The sequence below is a fragment of the Dermacentor variabilis genome, chromosome 8 (assembly GCF_050947875.1).
Source record: "Dermacentor variabilis isolate Ectoservices chromosome 8, ASM5094787v1, whole genome shotgun sequence".
Lineage (NCBI taxonomy): Eukaryota > Metazoa > Arthropoda > Arachnida > Ixodida > Ixodidae > Dermacentor > Dermacentor variabilis.
In genome coordinates, this window is record NC_134575.1 from 134,374,281 (window position 1) to 134,394,219 (window position 19,939).

General features: G+C 46.6%; 1 protein-coding gene across 4 annotated transcripts in view; it reads right to left on the minus strand.

Annotated features, from left to right (window-relative positions):
* The window catches only part of LOC142591290 (uncharacterized), a 145,703-nt gene that overhangs the window by 110,753 nt on the left and 15,011 nt on the right, over positions 1–19,939 (minus strand). For all 4 annotated transcript variants that reach the window (XR_012830442.1, XR_012830440.1, XR_012830441.1 and 1 more), the window contains exon 2: positions 9,441–9,713. Coding sequence is in view for 1 of the 4 variants with exons in the window: in XM_075703619.1 (XP_075559734.1) it covers positions 9,441–9,713 (273 nt within the window). In the remaining 3 variants the exon portion in view is untranslated. The remainder of the gene's footprint in view (positions 1–9,440; positions 9,714–19,939) is intronic.

Below are 19,939 nucleotides of genomic sequence, written 5' to 3' on the forward strand. Positions count from 1 at the left end.
GCGCATATGTGGGCAAGAAACAGCCCGAATTTAGTTTGTTTGACTTAGCCACCGTGGCCCAGCGATTGGGCTTACATGGGGCAGAATTGAACAAGTGGGTGCAAGACAGCTGGCTGCTAATATGCGAGAAAGCTTAGAGAGATTGCGACAGGTGTGTGGCAGAACAGCCAGCTGAGAGGGAACGCCTGGAGGAAGAACTTCGCAGGGTGCGCGTTCGCATGGAGGCACTCGCGGAGTCTTGCTCCGAAGGGCCGAGCTCCATTAGTCAGGATGCAGCACAGCAATGCAGGGGCGACCTGAGAGCTCCCTACGACATGACGTCAGGCCTTGGCGAGCAAAAAGGGTCTCAAGGAGAGACACCTTGTAATGATGCCATTGTAGGCAAAGATACTGAGGTATGGTCACAAGGCAAGGAGCATACTGCTTCCATACCTCAACTAGTGCCGCTTGAGCACAGCGCAGGCGATGATTGGTTCGTGCAGGGTTCAGAGCTGCCGTGCATGGGCCTGGTTGAAAAACGTTAGAACTGAGAGCCTCCCACAGGCTAAATATAGTGCGTCGGAGTGTTTGCGGCAGGGTCAAGATGGACCTGAAGATATCAGGGCCGCTGAGGAACCAGGTTTGGTTCCAGTAAAGAGTATTGAGTTGTCCTTACTGCGTCCTTTGAATTCAACAAAGGCAACTGCTTGTGACCCTATGTGCACTTGGGAGGGCTCAGGCATGTGTACCCAACCAACTTATGATTTAAAGATTTAGAACATTCGTTGGGCTTTCATGCACTCATGTGTGGTTCGACCACTGGCATTGATGCGGTAACCACGCATTACAAGGTTCACTACATTAGAACACAGGCAGTGACTCGGTCGAAGCCATGCACAGACATTAATGCCTGGAGCAATATGGCCTCGGACTTGCCAGTGTACTCTAAAGGAGAAGATAGGTGTCTAGTCCGCTTGATGTGGGAAAGGGTCACCTGAAGGAGCCGATGCTTCGCTTATGGCTTTTCACGGATTTTGACCTCGGACTTGGTGACTTCAACTTGATTGTTTATAGAGTGTGTTGTGATAGCCTTTGGTGCTACAGTTTTTATTATTGAGTTGTTGTGGTGGTTTAGAATTGTTAATGTCTTTGATCTGTGTGCTCAATGAACTGTACTGTGAGTTCTTGTGAACGGACCACGACTGTGACTGTAGTGTTCCGAGCATGTGTGAACTATGTCGCGCACTGAGCGGCAGTTTTTCTTCTGAAAAACTTGTTAAAAAAGGGGTTTATGTGATGTGTGGTGCGCGACATGGTGCGGTGGTTCGGGACGGTCAGGAGCAGACGACACTGAGTGCACGCGCGCCGAGGTGGAACGCGGAAAACGACGATGCCGAAGAGCGTCCGGCACGAGAACGCGCGGCGCATGAAACAACAAAAAGAAGAAAAGCAACCAATCGGAAAAGACCACGGGGAGTCAGGCAGCCAATCCGAGAATGCCGAATCGGCCAGACCAGAAGAAAAAGCGTGGTGCGCTGGCAGAAAGAGCGGACACTCGAGGGCACGCTGGGAGACGCCAGGGAGACGCCAGGAGAGTCCCAGGAAGCGACGGCAGGAGGAGGTCAACCACCGGAGCGGGCGTTGAAGACGGGCCGTCGGGTTCCGGACCCGAGCCCACCAGGACTTCACCCGACCGGGGCCTCCTGCCAACCTGTTCCTGTGCGTCGCGCGTCTACCTGAGCGTGCCGCCAGCTCCTCAAGGCCGGTCAGCTTCTGCGCCAGTGGGCAGGACGAGAACAGTCGGGCTACGGGCCCGAGTTCTACGCCAGCTGCCCGGCCAGAACGCCGCCCCGTCTGTCGTGCCGCCTGCTGCCCGAGGCCGGCGTTCGAGCTTCTGCGCCCGTGGGCGAGACAAGAGCCGTCGGGCTACGGGCCCGAGCTCTGCATCCATCTGCCCGGCCAGAACGCTGCCGCCGTCTACTCCTGCCACCAAGCCGCCCGCTTTATCTCGCCTAGCCAGAGCTGGCGCGCTCATGTCGCTCGCCCGGTCGTTCAGCTTGTACCGCGACCTATGGTGAGACCGGCGCCACTCCTTTCGCTAGCTTGTCGCCGCGTCGCCGCGTTGAGACTGTGACGCGTCTCCGCTCTCGTGGCAAGCCCGGACTTGCGTACTCGCTACCCGCATGCAAGCCCCATGTATGTTTCTATCCGCGATTATGCCTATTTGAATGTTTGTTTTCTGTTTGCTATTTTATTCTACTTATTCTAAGCTTTATTTTGTTTCATTAAAAGTTTGTGTGTGTGTGTTCAAACCAACGGCTTTGTCCTCAATTGCGTTCTCGGAGGCTCCGCCTAAGAGAACTAACCGAACTATTGAGTACACGAACCTTTCCCCCACATTAGGGTCATCTAAGAATCGAGCCCAGGAGTCCGGGTTGCGAGGCGAGCTCACTTCCCCAACGCTATGGCGGCTCCATGGTTCTCGTTGACTAAAGGTGTGCGTAGTGTGTGCATCATTGCACACGTCACGTCGCGGCCACTGAATAAAGGTGTGCCTAGTGCGTGGTTCATTTGACACGTCACGCCACCGCCTGTGCGTAGGAGATAGCACTACGTCATGAGTGTAAAAGTGTATATAAAGAAGCATCAATATCAAATTCAATGAGTATGAGCGGTCTCTGCAGTTACGAAATCCTCGGTGGGCAAGCGAGCACGTTGAGACGGTTGGCGCATTTTGATTTGGCCTTACTGAGGCGCAGTTAAAAGTCACTTAGAACGCAGGAGAGAGGTTGCGCGTACAAAAAACCCGGAAAGAAACATGTCACCAAAAGGACTATAGTGATTTCACTCTCCTAGGCGTAAGCAGTCTGAAGTGTCTCATTGTTTTTTAAACAAGGCTTTTTTTCAAGACTGCTCCATTTTGGTGCGGTTCAGGGTTTGTTTTCTTTTATTTTTGGACGCTTTCAGCCTCCAGCAGCGGTACTATAACATTTTATAGCTCAGATTCTAGCTATTATTTTAAGGTAGGTATAGTGATAAGGTATTTCTGTTTACTCTATGGAAAGAACGTGGCACAACCTCAAAAAATAACAATGAAACCTAATTCTAACTGTTCACACGTTGTATGGCTAATAAACACCGTTCATGTGGGCATTAGTGCTTCGTTCAAACGTAAGCAGGTAAAATACTCTAATCGCTGTTTGGCAACTCGCCTGTGCGCAGCCAGCCGTCAGCGTCGATAGCGGCAGCTGTTGCCTCGCGGTCATTGTAGTAGCCTACCATGGTGTTAGGCGAACGCACCATTATTTCATCGCGTTCCAGCGGCGGCATCGTCCTGTGGGACTCTGGATCAATGACCTACGGTGGCACAATATAAGCAACTTAGGTGGGTTCCACTATCCGCGTTTACTTGCCTATAATTCCTTCATAGATCATTGCATAATAGGGAAAGAGAACTGCTAAAGAAAATTGATCATTCCAAGGCACGGTTCTAATGAGATTAACATTATTTACCGCAGATGATAAGGATGACATAGGAAGCGACCCATTCTTACATTGTTCATATGTACAAAAGGTACAGCAGCACTCACAACGTCAAACGGCAGGTTCATGAAAGTGTCTGAAAGGTCGACTAAGGATGCCTTCTTTACGAGAAATGCATTAGCAGCCCTGCGTCAATGCCAAGTTACGCAGCGCAAGATCGGACACATAAAAATATAGCAGATGTTAGAGAAATATTTTGTGCGACAAATTGTGTGCAGAGCAATAAATCATGGTTCATCATCATCATCAGCCTGGTTACGCTCACTGCAGGGCAAAGGCCTCTCCCATGCTTCTCCAACAACCCCGGTCATGTACTAATTGTGGCCATGCCGTCCCTGCAAACTTCTTAATCTCATCCGCCCACCTAACTTTCTGCCGCCCCCTGCTACGCTTCCCTTCCCTTGGAATCCAGTCAGTAACCCTTAATGACCATCGGTTATCTTCCCTCCTCATTACATGTCCTGCCCATGCCCATTTCTTTTTCTTGATTTCAACTAAGATGTCACTAACTCGCGTTTGTTCCCTCACCCAATCTGCTCTTTTCTTATCCCTTAACGTTACACCTATCATTCTTCTTTCCATAGCTCGTTGTGTCGTCCTCAATTTGAGTAGAACCCTTTTAGTAAGCCTCCAGGTTTCTGCCCCGTAGGTGAGTACTGGTAAGACACAGCTATTATATACTTTTCTCTTGAGGGATAATGGCAACCTGCTGTTCATGATTTGGGAATGCCTGCCAAACGCACCCCAGCCCATTCTTATTCTTCTGATTATTTCCGTCTCATGATCCGGATCCGCCGTCACTACCTGCCCTAAGTAGATGTATTCCCTTACGACTTCCAGTGCCTCGCTGCCTATTGTAAATTGCTGTTCTCTCCCGAGACTGTTAAGCATTACTTTAGTTTTCTGCAGATTAATTTTTAGACCCACTCTTCTGCTTTGCCTCTCCAGGTCAGTGAGCATGCATTGCAATTGGTCCCCTGAGTTACTAAGCAAGGCAATATCATCAGCGAATCGCAAGTTACTAAGGTATTCTCCATTAACTTTTATCCCCAATTCTTCCCAATCCAGGTCTCTGAATACCTCCTGTAAACACGCTGTGAATAGCATTGGAGATATCGTATCTCCCTGCCTGACGCCTTTCTGTATTGGGATTTTGTTGCTTGCTTTATGGAGGACTACGGTGGCTGTGGAGCCGCTATAGATATCTTCCAGTATTTTTACATATGGCTCATCTACACCCTGATTCCGTAATGCCTCCATGACTGCTGAGGTTTCGACTGAATCAAACGCTTTCTCGTAATCAATGAAAGCTATATATAAGGGTTGGTTATATTCTGCACATTTCTCTATCACTTGATTGATAGTGTGAATATGGTCTATTGTTGAGTAGCCTTTACGGAATCCTGCCTGGTCCTTTGGTTGACAGAAGTCTAAGGTGTTCCTGATTCTATTTGCAATTACCTTAGTAAATACTTTGTAGGCAACGGACAGTAAGCTGATCGGTCTATAATTTTTCAAGTCTTTGGCGTCCCCTTTCTTATGGATTAGGATTATGTTAGCGTTCTTCCAAGATTGCGGTACGCTCGAGGTCATGAGGCATTGCGTATACAGGGTGGCCAGTTTCTCTAGAACAATCTGTCCACCATCCTTCAACAAATCTGGTGTTACCTGATCCTCCCCAGCTGCCTTCCCCCTTTGCATATCTCCTAAGGCTTTCTTTACTTCTTCCGGCGTTACCTTTGGGATTTCGAATTCCTCTAGACTATTTTCTCTTCCATTATCGTCGTGGATGCCACTGGTACTGTATAAATCTCTATAGAACTCCTCAGCCACTTGAACTATCTCATCCATATTAGTAATGATATTGCCGGCTTTGTCTCTTAACGCATACATCTGATTCTTGCCAATTCCTAGTTTCTTCTTCACTGTTTTTAGGCTTCCTCCGTTCCTGAGAGCATGTTCAATTCTATCCATATTATACTTCCTTATGTCAGCTGTCTTACGCTTGTTGATTAACTTAGAAAGTTCTGCCAGTTCTATTCTAGCTGTAGGGTTAGATGCTTTCATACATTGGCGTTTCTTGATCAGATCTTTCGTCTCCTGCGATAGTTTGCTGGTATCCTGTCTAACGGAGTTACCACCGACTTCTATTGCACACTCCTTAATGATGCCCACAAGATTGTCGTTCATTACTTCAACACTAAGGTCCTCTTCCTGAGTTAAAGCCGAATACCTGTTCTGTAGCTTGATCTGGAATTCCTCTATTTTCCCTCTTACCGCTAACTCATTGATCGGCTTCTTATGTACCAGTTTCTTCCGTTCCCTCCTCAGGTCTAGGCTAATTCGAGTTCTTACCATCCTGTGGTCACTGCAGCGCACCTTTCCGAGCACGTCCACATCTTGTATGATGCCAGGGTTAGCGCAGAGTATGAAGTCTATTTCATTTCTAGTCTCGCCGTTCGGGCTCCTCCACGTCCACTTTCGGCTATCTCGCTTGCGGAAGAAGGTATTCATTATCCTCATATTATTCTGTTCCGCAAACTCTACTAATAACTCTCCCCTGCTATTCCTAGTGCCTATGCCATATTCACCCACTGCCTTGTCTCCAGCCTGCTTCTTGCCTACCTTGGCATTAAAGTCGCCCATTAGTATAGTGTATTTAGTTTTCACTCTGCCCATCGCCGATTCCACGTCTTCATAGAAGCTTTCGACTTCCTGGTCATCATGACTGGATGTAGGGGCGTAGACCTGTACAATCTTCATTTTGTACCTCTTATTAAGTTTCACAACAAGACCTGCCACCCTCTCGTTAATGCTATAGAATTCCTGTATGTTACCAGCTATATTCTTATTAACCAGGAATCCGACTCCTAGTTCTCTTCTCTCCGCTAAGCCCCGGTAGCACAGGACGTGCCCGCTATTTAGCACTGTATATGCTTCTTTTGGCCTCCTAACTTCACTGAGCCCTATTATATCCCATTTACTGCCCTCTAATTCCTCCAATAGCACTGCTAGACTCGCCTCACTAGATAACGTTCTAGCGTTAAACGTTGCCAGGTTCATATTCCAATGGCGGCCTGTCCGGAGCCAGTGATTCTTAGCACCCTCTGCTGCGTCGCAGGTCTGACCGCCGCCGTGGTCAGTTGCTTCGCAGCTGCTGGGGACTGAGGGCCGGGGTTTGATTGTTGTGTTCATAGGAGGTTGTGGCCAAGTACTGCACCAGGGTGGCCAATCCTGCTCTGGTGAGGGAGTGCGTTACCGGTTCTGGTCACCGGGATCAGGCCACACTCCAGGCCTGTTTGTGCAATTGTATCAACACGCGGATTTTTTTTTTTTTAATCCGGTGGAAAATTGCCGGCACCGGGATTCGAACCACGGACCTCTTGCACGCGAGGCGGGTGTTCTACCTCTACGCCACCGCGGCGCCTACATGGTTCAAGCAAATACCTTATTGAGCACATTGCAGACATTCCATTGTGACGTAAGCGTCAGTTGTAGTTTGTAAAAATATATGGTGAGGCGACGTTTATTTTAATGTGATATAAATGAATACTAGTGTCGTGCGTTTTAAGGCCACTCGGTAGGTGGTAGTAACATTTGGGGTCAATCTTACAAATGGGTTCGCCGAGTTGCTCCACATCGCACCAGGCCGCAAGCTGACATCGTCATGCGAAGGCCGTAACAAGAGTTCACCAACCTATTTTAGACAAGAGTCTCAAATTCGCATAGAACACCATGCACTTATATTTCATAGAGATTATCAAGGGCCGCACTGTGGCATGCTAAGATAGGGAAGGGGAGTTGATTTTGCAAACATGGCCACAAGAGCAACACACCCAAAAACACAGCATAAAGGCCAGTACAAGAATAGAAGGTGAGACAAGAAAGAGACAAAAAGGTGTTAAATCCTCTAATCGATACTATGCTGGCCTAATGCCTGGCAACACTTTACTATGACCAAGCCTGGAATGTCCGGAGCTAGATACTGTGCTAGCGCGGTCCATATGACAAACCGGAGTATGTGTCATTCATTGTTAAGCGCTGGGACCACTTGTTCACGTTTATCAAAGAAAATAGCTGCTCGCAGATATACGTGCTGCCAAGCATGGTGCAGATTCGCGCAGCCCTCCTAGGCAATGCCAGAAAAGATATGTTCTTCGAGGAACTAAAGAAATTTTGGTGCACCGACGTCTCAGAACTGGTGCTTGTGCGCCGTGCAGGTCTGTAGCTCAGTTAGTTGATCTTGTATTTCAGAAGCAAGTCCTTCCACTTTCACCAACAATGGCAGCGAAGAAAACGAAATTTCAAGAGAAGCCAGGATGCGTCTTGGAATTGGTCTGCGGATTGGGGGAGGGTGGATAGTTCAGCGTTCCCGGCTTGTATGTCTTAAATTTTTAAGAAGTAACTTGATATTGGGAAAACAATCCAACGTTCCCTGTTTTACGTGACCATACCAAAGCTGCGATTTCTCCTTGAACGCAGAGATGTCGTCAAGCCCTGCAATGATGGCTTTACTCCTGCCTAGAAAATTAGCGTTATAAGGCTGTTCAGGAGCCGAGTAATGACGAATAGAAATGCAACGGCACTATTTCACCTACTTTGCATCTGAAAATTTGGTGACAGTTCTTCTTTTGGCTTTAATAAATTAGTATTCCAATTCAGCAACTTCTAAAACATATTTGCCGAACTGAGCCATCCGACTTCAGCGTTGTGCGCAGTGCCATTTTGTCCAGTGCTGCCAGCGCCAGCATCTAACAAAGAGACGAGCTAACGGTGATTCAATAGATTTAACCGAATAACGTCAACTGTGGTGGTAAACAGTGGTAATGACGTACTTCGTTGGTAGCGAATTGCGCCACGTGTCTAATTGTGGTGAATGTATTGCACTGCAACAAAATTCAAGTTGAGCGCTGCAACCTTCACCTTCAGGCCCCAAGCAGCCCATTGTTGCATCTAACAATTAAAGGGTCCCCGTCAATTGCGAGAGAGAGACAAGCTTCTCTCAGGGCAATTCGCCCAATTCACCCCTTTTTCATTCGCAGAGAAAATATCGACACCAGTGGCTCTTCCTATGATCGACACCAGGTGAGGCATCTCCTCTGGTGTGTCAAGGTTTTGGTTCATACCTTTGATGAAAATAGTGCACTGAGCGTCATCGGTAATGCCGGTGATATCGTAGACAACGACTGAAAACGCGACAAACCTATCAAATATCTGGTTGAGACCACTTTCATGTCCGCGTATCTGCTCAGTAACACGTCCCTGTGATAGTATTTGCAAAAGGCCGCTTGTTTGAGACCCTGTTTTTAGACCTGAAGGGATACGCGTCGCAGTACGCCACTCCAGCAGCGCAGTCAACTCGACAGGTCGCTTAGTGTTCGAGTCAGCTACAGAAGCAAAATTTTGTGGGTCAGACCGGATGGCTTATTTTCAGACAGCTGATATCCTAAACAAGCTTACCTCTTGCATATATCAACTTCAAGAAGAAGGCTGCGGCTTGAAAGTCGGTAAAGAGGACGCATTCACTTTAAGTGCATTATAAGAATTTCCAGCGAAAATGGCACTAAGGAAGGAAGCAAATGGACGGTGCGTTTCTGTCCACTTGCTTCCTTCCTTATAATTTTTTTTGCGCGCAAAGAATTCATATAATACACTTAACGCTGAACAAAGTAGCCCAATTTTCAGCTCCAAGCCCATTCACTTCTTTCTGTTTTGATTCTTAGCCTAAGAGAAGTTTTTGATCATCGCACATTTAGCACGCTTGATGTTTACGGAAGCAGTTAGGGAGCTCTGATGCACCGTGTAACTAAAAAGGAATTATTTAGGTGGCGTGGTCGAAGTAATAAGGGGAATGAGCGAAAATAATCAAAGTAAAAATGACTTTGTAAGACCATATACAAAACGTTACTGTACGTTACCTTCACTTGTGTACTGGCAGCAGGAAAGCCTACGCTGTCGAAACATAACTGACCAGCTGCAGGGCAGCAGACGTCCCCACCCGCCACAGACAGGCCATAGACGTTCCTGAATTCCGTAGGCTTCAGCGTGGCGATCACGAACACCGCCGTGCTCTTCGGCAGAGTTGCAGCTTAGCTGACCACCTTCTTCAGTGAAGGAAGCCTCGTACCCGTAGGCGCGACAGCGCTTGCTAGTAGATAGAGCACCGAAGGTGTCGTCATAAAAAGGGTCACCTGTAACGTCCGTGGGAATAAAGAATTCCTCAGTGACACAATACGACATTTTGCCCAGTCATGACACCAAATTTTGCGGATAGAGATGCTTTGTATTTACTTTTAGTGTATTCACAAGATGCTGTTGCTACAGGCGATGCAATCATGGCAGACTGGGGCGGCAATTATTCTGCCTGAATGAATTTTTCTTTGCCAAGAAGCTTGTCAACGTTAGTTCATCTATTAAACCTCCCGCAACATGTCAGTAGAATGCTCAGCAGCTACTTCACACCATGTCGTGTCGTTCTGCGGAAGTTAACTGCTGTGGCCCGCTTGAAGAGCAGTTTATGGCGAGTAAATCAGTGCAAGTACGAGCGTTGGAAAACGTAATATGCTTGTTTTGAGATTGTCAGAGAAACTAGACCACTCACGAAGATTATATTTTCATGATGAGCGAGCAGCTTTCGGAGCAATGTGCTGGCAAGAAGTAAGTGTGGCCATGGCCTCCATGTCGTCCAGCCCTTTCACTGGTTTCGTATAGTCGCTCCTTTGTTGATGCGTTTCGCGCACAACTGAAAGTGGCAATATGAATAAACGCTATCTCGCCCGGCCTTCATTTCTACTAACTAAGGGTGTATATGGAAATTGCGTAATCCCCATCTTCTGCGTACTTAAAGCCGTATATTAAGCTATAACATAGTTTCGCCGTTGCTTTCGGAAGATGACAGATCAGTGCATTTTGGTGTGGGAAGCCACTTCAGTTTGAAGCTTCATCTACTGTGGAAAATTCATAAGCGCTGTATTCGAAATGCCATCAGTCTATTCAATGACAGCCTCACCGCACAGGTTTTGAAGCTGCTGATTATTACCATAATTCTATAGCTGTAAACAAGACGTTTCTTAACGGCAACGTTGATTATTAGACATTGTGGCTAGCTCTTCAGCAATCCGGCTAACTCGCGCCACAGTGCATTTGCCGGCAAAAAAAGTATATTTTGTGCAAAAGAAATGATTACGCACGTGAAACACTACGGTTTGTACCGCCACTACTTTGGAACACTTACTTCTATACTAAGTCCTTCCTCTGACTGCAGTGCCAGTTTATCAATATCGAGTAAAAAATGAGTATCGAGTGAGTTTCGTTGCATTTTTTTGTGTTCTTTGCATGTTTCAAATTGTACCAGCAAGGCTAAAGATACCACGCTCTTCAAATATTCCTAAACCGTTGCTTCTGTAACCTTATGTTGATTTAATCTTTCATTTATGAAGCTGCGCTCACCATCTTGTCATTGTTTCAATAAGCTCTGCATATTTATATGTACTAGGGACCAGCTTTGTTTTAGGGGCGCAGAGCCAAAGTACAGCCTTTGCACTGTGTATTTGACTGCGTGTCTAATATCCCTGTGTGGTTGAATGAACTTTAATGTTGAAGTTGATTCCACAAACAAGATAACCTGCGTCACTCTTTCTTTTTTTAAATCTCTCTTTGAACTCAGACTCATCTGATTGCCGATGTAGTGAGGACGTCCGTACTAATTGTGGCACGGGAGCACGATCTAAATGCTTTTGCTTGCCATGATGTAGAAGAAGGCAACTTATCGAGAAGCCAAGCGCAAGATTGGAGGATGGCACGATTGCCGCTGTGAGCTGCATGGAACGTGTGCTTGCTCATACCAGCCATTTTAGAGAAATAAAAAAGAACTGGAATGCTTTTCAATTAAGAAAACTGACTCGGTATATGGCTTGACATCGATGGCCTAGTCGCCTGCTCACACAATGAACACCTGGCAATGAAGACTCTCAGGAAGACGTAAACACTCATGTAGTGATCGGGTATGGCGCCAGGCAAGCCTAATAGAAGTGACGGCACTTGGTGAGCACATTTGATAGTAAACAAGGCCCTAAATCAGCAAATGATTGCTATTCAAAAAACGTCAGTTCTTGTTCAGCAACCAAGAGGCTACAAAGAAAAGAGCTTTTGTGGAGTCATGGCACATGTAGACAACCACTAACAACATCAATGGCTTTAACGGAAACCTCCCCACAGTATACATTAGCAGAGTGGGTACCACAATCGAGCGGTAAGACACAAGGAGGAACTGAAGTCTTATGTTTTCACTTATGACACCGACGCACCCCGTGCAAGCCCCGCTTCATCTTCAGCGTCCCTATACGTACACCGTCCCCATTATGATTTGTCACCTTTCTGTCTGTGAGCCATGAAGGGAATGAAAGCTTACGACTGCAAGCTTGCTATAACTTACCAGCGCTCGGACGTGGTGGCACTTGTGAGGCTACAACAAAGCTGCCAACGAACGTGCTCTTTACTCTCGTTTCAAGAAGTAAAAGACTGCTGTCGGCAGAGCAAGCACCACTAGGGAAATTTCAGGAACATTTTGCAGCTTATCGAGCCTTCACACAAAGACGCCGAATCTAGCACTGCTCTAAAGATAGTGGGAATATTTTACTATAATGATCTCGATATAGGCGAGTGTCATCATAACAGTCTACAGAGATTTTCTCAGACGAAATCATAAGTGAACGCCATGATACGCTCAGCTTGTATCTCAACTATTAAGTACTGCTGCTGGTAAGTACTGATGAGACACCTCACGTCTGTGTTTCTTGAACGCCCTTAAATGTAATCAGTGATGTTAACATCATCACCATATTAGTGTCTAGGAGGAGGAGGGAAGAGAAAAGTAGAGGGCAGGGAGGTTAACCAGAATAACGTCCGGTTGGCTACCCTACACCGGGGGGAATGGGAAAGGGGAAAACAAAGATCACAGGGAGAGAGAGGAGGGAAGGAAAGAAGGAAATTGCGGCGAGTTCAGTGACGCGTGAGGTCTTACAGAAATTGCATTAAAAGTCACATATGGTCGCACAAACCCGTCGTCCTTAAGAAACACAAAAGCGCCTTCACCGCTTTATGGGCCGACGGGCGATGGGGGCGGTGTTCCAGCAGCACTTGCACAGAAAGTGGCCGATTGTCCAGTTTTTGAAAAGCGTTGACAAGTTGTTGTCTCTCTGGGGCATATCTTGGACAGTGGCACAGCAGATGGTCAATGTTTTCTTCGGTTCCACAGACCTCGCATGCTGCGCTGTCAGTCATTCCAATTAATATAGAGTATGCCTTTGTGAAGGCCACTCCTAACCAAAGGCGGCAGAGAAGCGCAGCATCACGTCGAGGAAGTCCGAGTGGAGGTCGGAGTTGCAGGGAGGGGTTTAGTCGATGCACTCGCGTAAGTCGTAAGTTTGGCGTGTTCCACTCGGTCACTGTGAGACTGCGTGCCAGGTGTCTAAGCTGCCTTGCAGCGTCAATCTTCGAAAGCGGAATTGGAACGCTGTGCTCTTCTTGATGCGAGCAGCGTTATCGGCAGAATCATTGCCATTGATGCCACAGTGACGAGGTACCCATTGAAAAACGACCTCGTGACCTTTTTGTTGGACATCATGGTAAAGTTTCACTACTTCGTATGTCAATTGGTCATGACATCCGTGTCGGAGAACAGACTGCGTGCACTGTAATGCCGGTTTTGAGGACCCGTTCATGACAAGGAATTCTGAGGAGCTTATCACATTTCTTGGTGATCATGAAGGCTCGACGGAACCTTTGTTTTCATTTTCCATTGATGTCATTGACCTATTTTATTCCATTCCGCAAGATATATTGCTATGCGCCATTAGAGATTCCATTGATGACTACGGCCCTGTGGCCTTTCAGAACGCATGTGGTGTAAGTGTGGAAGACTTTTTAGAAATTCTTCATTTTTATCTGGCATCGACCATCGTTAATTTCGAAGGAAAGAACTTCGTCCAAACGCGCGGAGTGTGCATTGGTTCTTGTATTGCACCTTTATTGAGTGCCATATTTTTATCATATTGTGACAAGCGAATTGCTGAACGCATTGACACAGCCTACTCGGCTAAGATTTTTAGATATGTTGACGATTATGCCATTTTTTTTAAAGGGGTTGGAGAGGGAGGCGGTTCAACCGCAGTAGAGCGTGTTCTTGAAATTTTCCGAGAAAGCGCGTTTGGGTTGAGTTTCACCTTTGAATTGCCTTCACATGGATGCCTGCAGTTCCTGGACATTATCATTATTATTGCTGGGACTCATGCGTGCTGGAGGTATCAGCCTCGATCAAAAAAAGGTATTTTAAACTACCAGTCTGCTCATTCGAAGCTTGTAAAAAGGGGAATTTCAAAAACTGCCTGCGTGCTGCTCTTGATAAGTCATGCCAGCATGAAATGCAACATAGCGTGCTCTTACAGTTGCAAAGATTGCACAGCGCAGGATTTCAGTATGATACGGTCACCTCGGTGCTAGAAACCCTTGCCGAGGAAGCGCGGGGCCCATCAGAGCTCCGCCCAAGCGTAGAGCCGCAACGTCGTAGACCTGTTGCCATCCCGTATTACCACCAAATCTCCCACCGCCTCAAAAAGGTGGCTGAAAAATGTGAAGTACCGGTGGTTTTCACGGCGCCCAAAAAACTGGCGGGTATGTGCAACATGGTGCAGGGTAAGAACAAAAGAAATGAATGTGGTATCAAGCACGTCGAGAGGTTCGTCCCATGCAGAATAGGGGTAGTGTACCAGATACCTCTCTCTTGTGGCAATAGCGACATAGGGCAGACGGGACGGTGCCTAAACGTCAGACTGCAGGAGCACCGCGCAGGAGTAGAAGGATTGGCGGGCGGTGGCAAACTGGCTGACCATTGTCGCCACTGTCGTAATTGTACGCCTAGGTTCCGCGACACTAAAGTCTTGAAGATGTTTGCGTCACAACTGAGCCGAGAAATCTATGAAGCTTATTGTATAAAAATGCAATCTGGCAGCTGCGTAAGCAACTCTTCAGTCTAATTGAGCGATAAAGAGTTCAAATATTTACAAGCAAATTTGTGGCGCTCACGCCCGCATGTCGAGTGATGGCTGTCTGAAGATTAGCAAGTGTGATTATGTTACTTGTATAAATGTGCGATTTCCCGGAGTAAACCCTAGTTGAAGTTCCGCGCCTGTCTTGTGTGTTCCTTCTTTGTCCCTTGTTTTTGTGCGGTTACATGATGCATTCCAATAATGAATCGCAGAACACAGCCCATTTTCTAGGTCATTCAGAATCAATGAATTCCAGTGCTCGACGCAGGGCCGTTACTTCTGCCGCCGTTGAGGTCGTGACATGCGATGTCTTGAACCGCAGTGTCATTCCTCGCGTTGGTATAACCACGGCACCAGAAGAACTGCACGACGTAGTCGATCCATCGGTATAGATGTGCACGTGGTTGCTGTACTTTTCATGCAGAAGAAGTAAGCTCATCTGTTTTAGAGCAGGTGCCTGTAGATCTGTTTTCTTCTGTAGTCCCGGAATCATGATATGTACTTGTGGACGGCTCAAACACCACGGAGGAAATGCTGGCTTGGCCAAAGGTTCGTACCCTGAAGTAAACGACGCACGATGTGCACTGACAATACCGCTAAATGTCGAGCAGGGCCTTGCAGCAGTGTGGCTCGCCAACTGGTGGGAAGGGGTCCTAGCATAATGCCTGAGAAGCATACGCATTGTCTCAACGGTAATGTGCGTCGTGATTGGGTAATCCTGCGCAAGGGCAATGGTTTCAGCCGTTGATGCACTGCGTGGTAAGCCAAGACACATCTTAAGGGCCTGGGCTTGAATACTCTGAATCGTACGCAGGTTAGTCTTGCAGGTGTTGGCTATTGCAGACAGGCTGTATCGTAGGAATCCAACGAACAACGCCAGCTGTAACATAGCGTGTATAGATACTCCCCAACTTTTTCCTGCAAGGAACCTGAACAGGTGACAGATAGCAGTCAGCCGCTTTTTCACGTAATTGACAAGTGGAGTCCAAGACAGGTCTCTGTCAATTACGACTCCCAAGAATCTGTGACTTCTGCTGTATGGTATAAGTTGTCCGTTAATAGATACGCCGTAACCAGACATTTGCTTCCTCGTGAATGCCACCATTGCGCACTTTCCGCATGAAATTTCAAGGCCTTGTTCACGAAGGTAGCAAGATGTCATTGTGGCTGCCTTCTGAAGCCGAGCACGAAGCTGAAGTCGTGTCACACCTGATACCCAAATGCAGATGTCGTCCGCATAGATGGAAAGTCGCACGGTGCTTGGCAGGTTGTAAACTAATCCACTGAGGGTGAGATTGAAAAGAGTCGGGCTAAGCACTCCTCCTTGAGGGACTCCTCGGCTACCGTAATGCTCGGACGTCGGGCAATTTTCTGTGTGCACGTAGAATGGTCTCCTCTGTAAGTAGTTGCGCACCCACATATACATCTTACCACCCAGTCCGACGGCTTCTAACGTGCTAAGGATGGCTTCATGGGTGACATTATCATAAGCTCCTTTAACATCTAGAAACAGAGCAGCAGATATTCGCTTACAGGCCTTTTGGTGTTGCACAAATGTTATCAAGTCAACAACGCTGTCTGTTGACGAACAGTCCCGTCTGAATCCGGCCATAGCATGTGGATAGATTTCATAGTACTTTAAGTACCATTCCAGACGTGTTAAAAGCATTCTTTCCATTGTTTTTCCGATACAGCTGGCAAGTGCGATCGGACAGTATGAGGAAATGTCCAAAGGCGACTTGTCATATTTGAGAAGTGGAATGAGGCGAGTTGACTTCCACTCTTGCGGAACCGTACCCGTCTGCCAGGAGTCGTTGTAGAGGAGCAAGAGTGCCTTCCGAGCTTGATCTCCTAGGTTACACAGGGCACGGTATGTAATGCCGTCAGGTCCTGGCGCTTAAGAACGCCTGCACAAAGCCAGCGCAGCTTCTAGTCCTTCCATAGAAAAAGGGCATTCCATGCGGGGATCGCGTGAGTACAGTGGGTGGTCGAGCGTTCCTGTTCCCGTTTCATCATCATTTGTCTCGCCAGCAATCTTTCTGCAGAAAGATTCAGCGACATCAATATCTGTACATTGTAGATAAAGTGCCAGAGATTTAAACGGGTGGCGCTGACAAAAAACAAAGCGTACTTGTCATTTCTAAAATAGAAAGCCTTGCTTTCGTCATTGTAGCAAAGAGAGTTCTCAATTATGACAAGCAAATAACTTTCCGTCACCGTAAAATGGTTCACTAAAATTGAGCGAAATACTAATAAATTTGAAACTGTAATCGTTACCCAATTGTTTGTGCGCCCGTCCGTGACTTTCATTACGTTCTCCGTGTCTTATTTTTTGCGTCTAAAACCATTTCTAAAAGCCATGTAGCTACTAGCCCGGCAGCAAACGTTACCAAAAAAATTGTTTCGACTCGCGGCAATGATGCTCTGGTAAAATGCTGTAGCACTAGTTTTTCGACGCATTGGTTGACGTCTATCCGATGCAGAATAGCGCGATACTGAGAAATAATATATGGGAACAGGAGCTACGCACCAGGAGTGATATGCAGGACGTGCTGTTTGGCGAAACTCGGGATCATCACGAGCTCTACCGACCCCCAAAGATTTATGAACCTTGGTATCTTTGTTATTTTATTTGTTGCATTCGCACTCCTTTGAGCGAGTGTGCAGGTGCAAAAATGCGCCGCATGTGCTCTGCTCGCATTCGACGGAGGATACAAAGATAATTCCCGAAAGATGAGGTATGCCCTTGACGCACCCGAGGGAGAAGTGTAAAGCGGCTGATGACAAGAGTACACATATACAGCCGGACAGCCACGGCATTGCTAAGTTGCGATAATACGTTGATAACAACACGCAGCGCAGGCGCGTTTCCTTGCGCACCCTTGTGTGCTTGATACGCGAAAGCAATGAGTGACGCAGGGTGCGCTAGTGTGGTCATACGCTACTTTTTCACGACATTCTTTTTTCGCGTGCTGTTTTCGCGCGTTCCTGGCTACCTCCGTTGACTGGCTGTCATCTAGCAACCTTGGGTAAATCTCGTGTGAACGAAAAGCTCGGCGTATCCTACATAGCAACCTAGTCGAATATTTTCAAGGTGATTGAGCAATACCGCGGCAAATTGCTTAAAGTTAACAAATATTGAACACTTCTACGATTTTCTCATTGTGATCTTGACAACAGCAACAGATACTTTGTGGTCGCTAGAGCTAATAATGAGACGACCAGCTACAGTGAACCACACTAATTTGCTTTCCATGCTACTACACTGTTAATGCTCGTCCACTTAAGTTACTTGTAACGGATAACACAATTGTGAAATATATTATTTATATTATGACAACTGATATTCCACCTAAAGCGATTAAACAAAGCTAACAGTGTGCCGCTCCTGCAATTTGGGCAAATGAAACAAGTTTTCCTCGCATCTGAGCAGCAAGATGCATTACTGACAGGTGATGGCATCGTCATGATGCGAAGAAAATAAATAAACTGTTGGGCATTTTTGTTTACTTATAGAGTTTGACTGTGGCAAACGTTCCGGCTATACGTTTGTAGTTACTTGAGAACTGTCTCCCACTGGCTGAAATAGTTTTGTCCATTCAAAAATTTATTTTACCATATTTCTTCTAAGTTTATTATCACGAATGTTTATAGATTCACGTATTATCAATTTTCAATTATGTAAAGAGTTTTGCAAAGTTCGCGAAGTGCACTTTCTGCAAGATTATCGCATTTTAGAAGGTCAAATCTTTTTTGGCTAGTATACTTGGAAAGCACGTATCCAGCTACTTCAATTAGCTCGCGGCAGTATTGTGAATAATAATGAAATAATTCAAGCCGCTGGATGAAGGCGCACTACAAGAACAGGTAACAAGCATTTGCAAGCAAAGCCTGTGTTGCCTCACTCGTGCCGCCGGCAGTGTTGATGTTGCCGTACGAAAAAAAACCAAGCCACGCGAAAGGAAAAATTTGCTTATTGGGCTGTGGATTAGGACCACCGACCTCCGGGGTTGCGAGATCACCACCGCTAACCGATTCAGCCACTGTCGTTTTTTTCTTTATCTTATGGGATTACCAGTAGTGTCAATATGTAATTGTTACAATATCATTTGAACGTACATGAGAAAAAAATCCACACATGGTACGCAGTCCAATGAAACTTCCAAATTCCGCCAAACAAACACATACGTCCAGACGCAAAATTCATTCAGGAACGGGATCATAGGTAGCAACCACACTACGCACTTGAGCAGCCTCTTCTCAAAAGACAGGTCTTGTCGAGCGATGTGGCTCGGCATTTCTGTCAATCATTGGGCTGCTGCACAATGAATGAGGTCCTAATGACGTAAATAAATGATATGTTGTATTACCGGCTGCCTCTTTGAAAGGAAGTAACCGGATACCATAAGATGTGTGAGCAAAGCCTTTTTTATAGTTCTCTGTAAATTCTTCGAAAAATAAAATTCGCCAAGACATAGAACAAAGCAATGTTCTATTGTCTGTGGTTGATTGTAAAGTGTACAATTTTTATTCTAGGGTGCTTATAGTTCTTTTTACGGAACCAACGTTGGAACTGTCCGTTGACGAGACGTGACCTTTAAAGCGGAGTTTTATATGGATGAAATACTAGACGCAGCGCTATGCACGAGCCATTCACAGACACTTCCTTCCTTCGCAGGAAGGAAAGGGTATTATCGCGTGTTCACTCTCCTAGCGACCACCGTTTCCGGCCAGTTCAGGCCCAGCACTCAGATGGGTAGGCTACGTTTGGTTCGTTCTGCCGAAGAGAAGGCTGCGTTGAAGAAACGGCAGCGGAAGCATGCCATACGTTTGGCCGACGAACAGGAAGCGATTGATGAACGCCGCGAGAACTCGCTCGACCGAGGGCTCATCGTCGACATGCCGACTTTGCCATGAGGGAGTGTGAAGCCGAGGCATTATGACAACGTAAAGCCACGAATTTCTAGCTTCGCTTGCACCCCTCCTCACAGGAGTGAAAGGGCGGTCAATATTTTATTAAAACATAGCCTATATAAAATTTAAAATGCAGAGCCGTCCCAATGATAGCGTTTAAAAATCCATACCACATGATTAAAACAATGGTATTTTGATGAGTGCTTTCACTTCTCACGCAGTAACTATTGACACGTGTATATTGTTACCAGCCAACTAAATGTTGCAGCGGTGCCACTGTTTCGTAGAGGTATAATAACCGGCTCGCGTGCAAGAGGTCCATGGTTAGAATCCCGGTGCCACGCAATTTTCCACCGGATTAAAAAAAAGTCCGCGTGTTCATAAAATTGCATAAACAGGCCTGGAGTGTGGCCTCATCACGGTGGCCAGAACCGGTAACGCACTCCTTCACCAGAGCA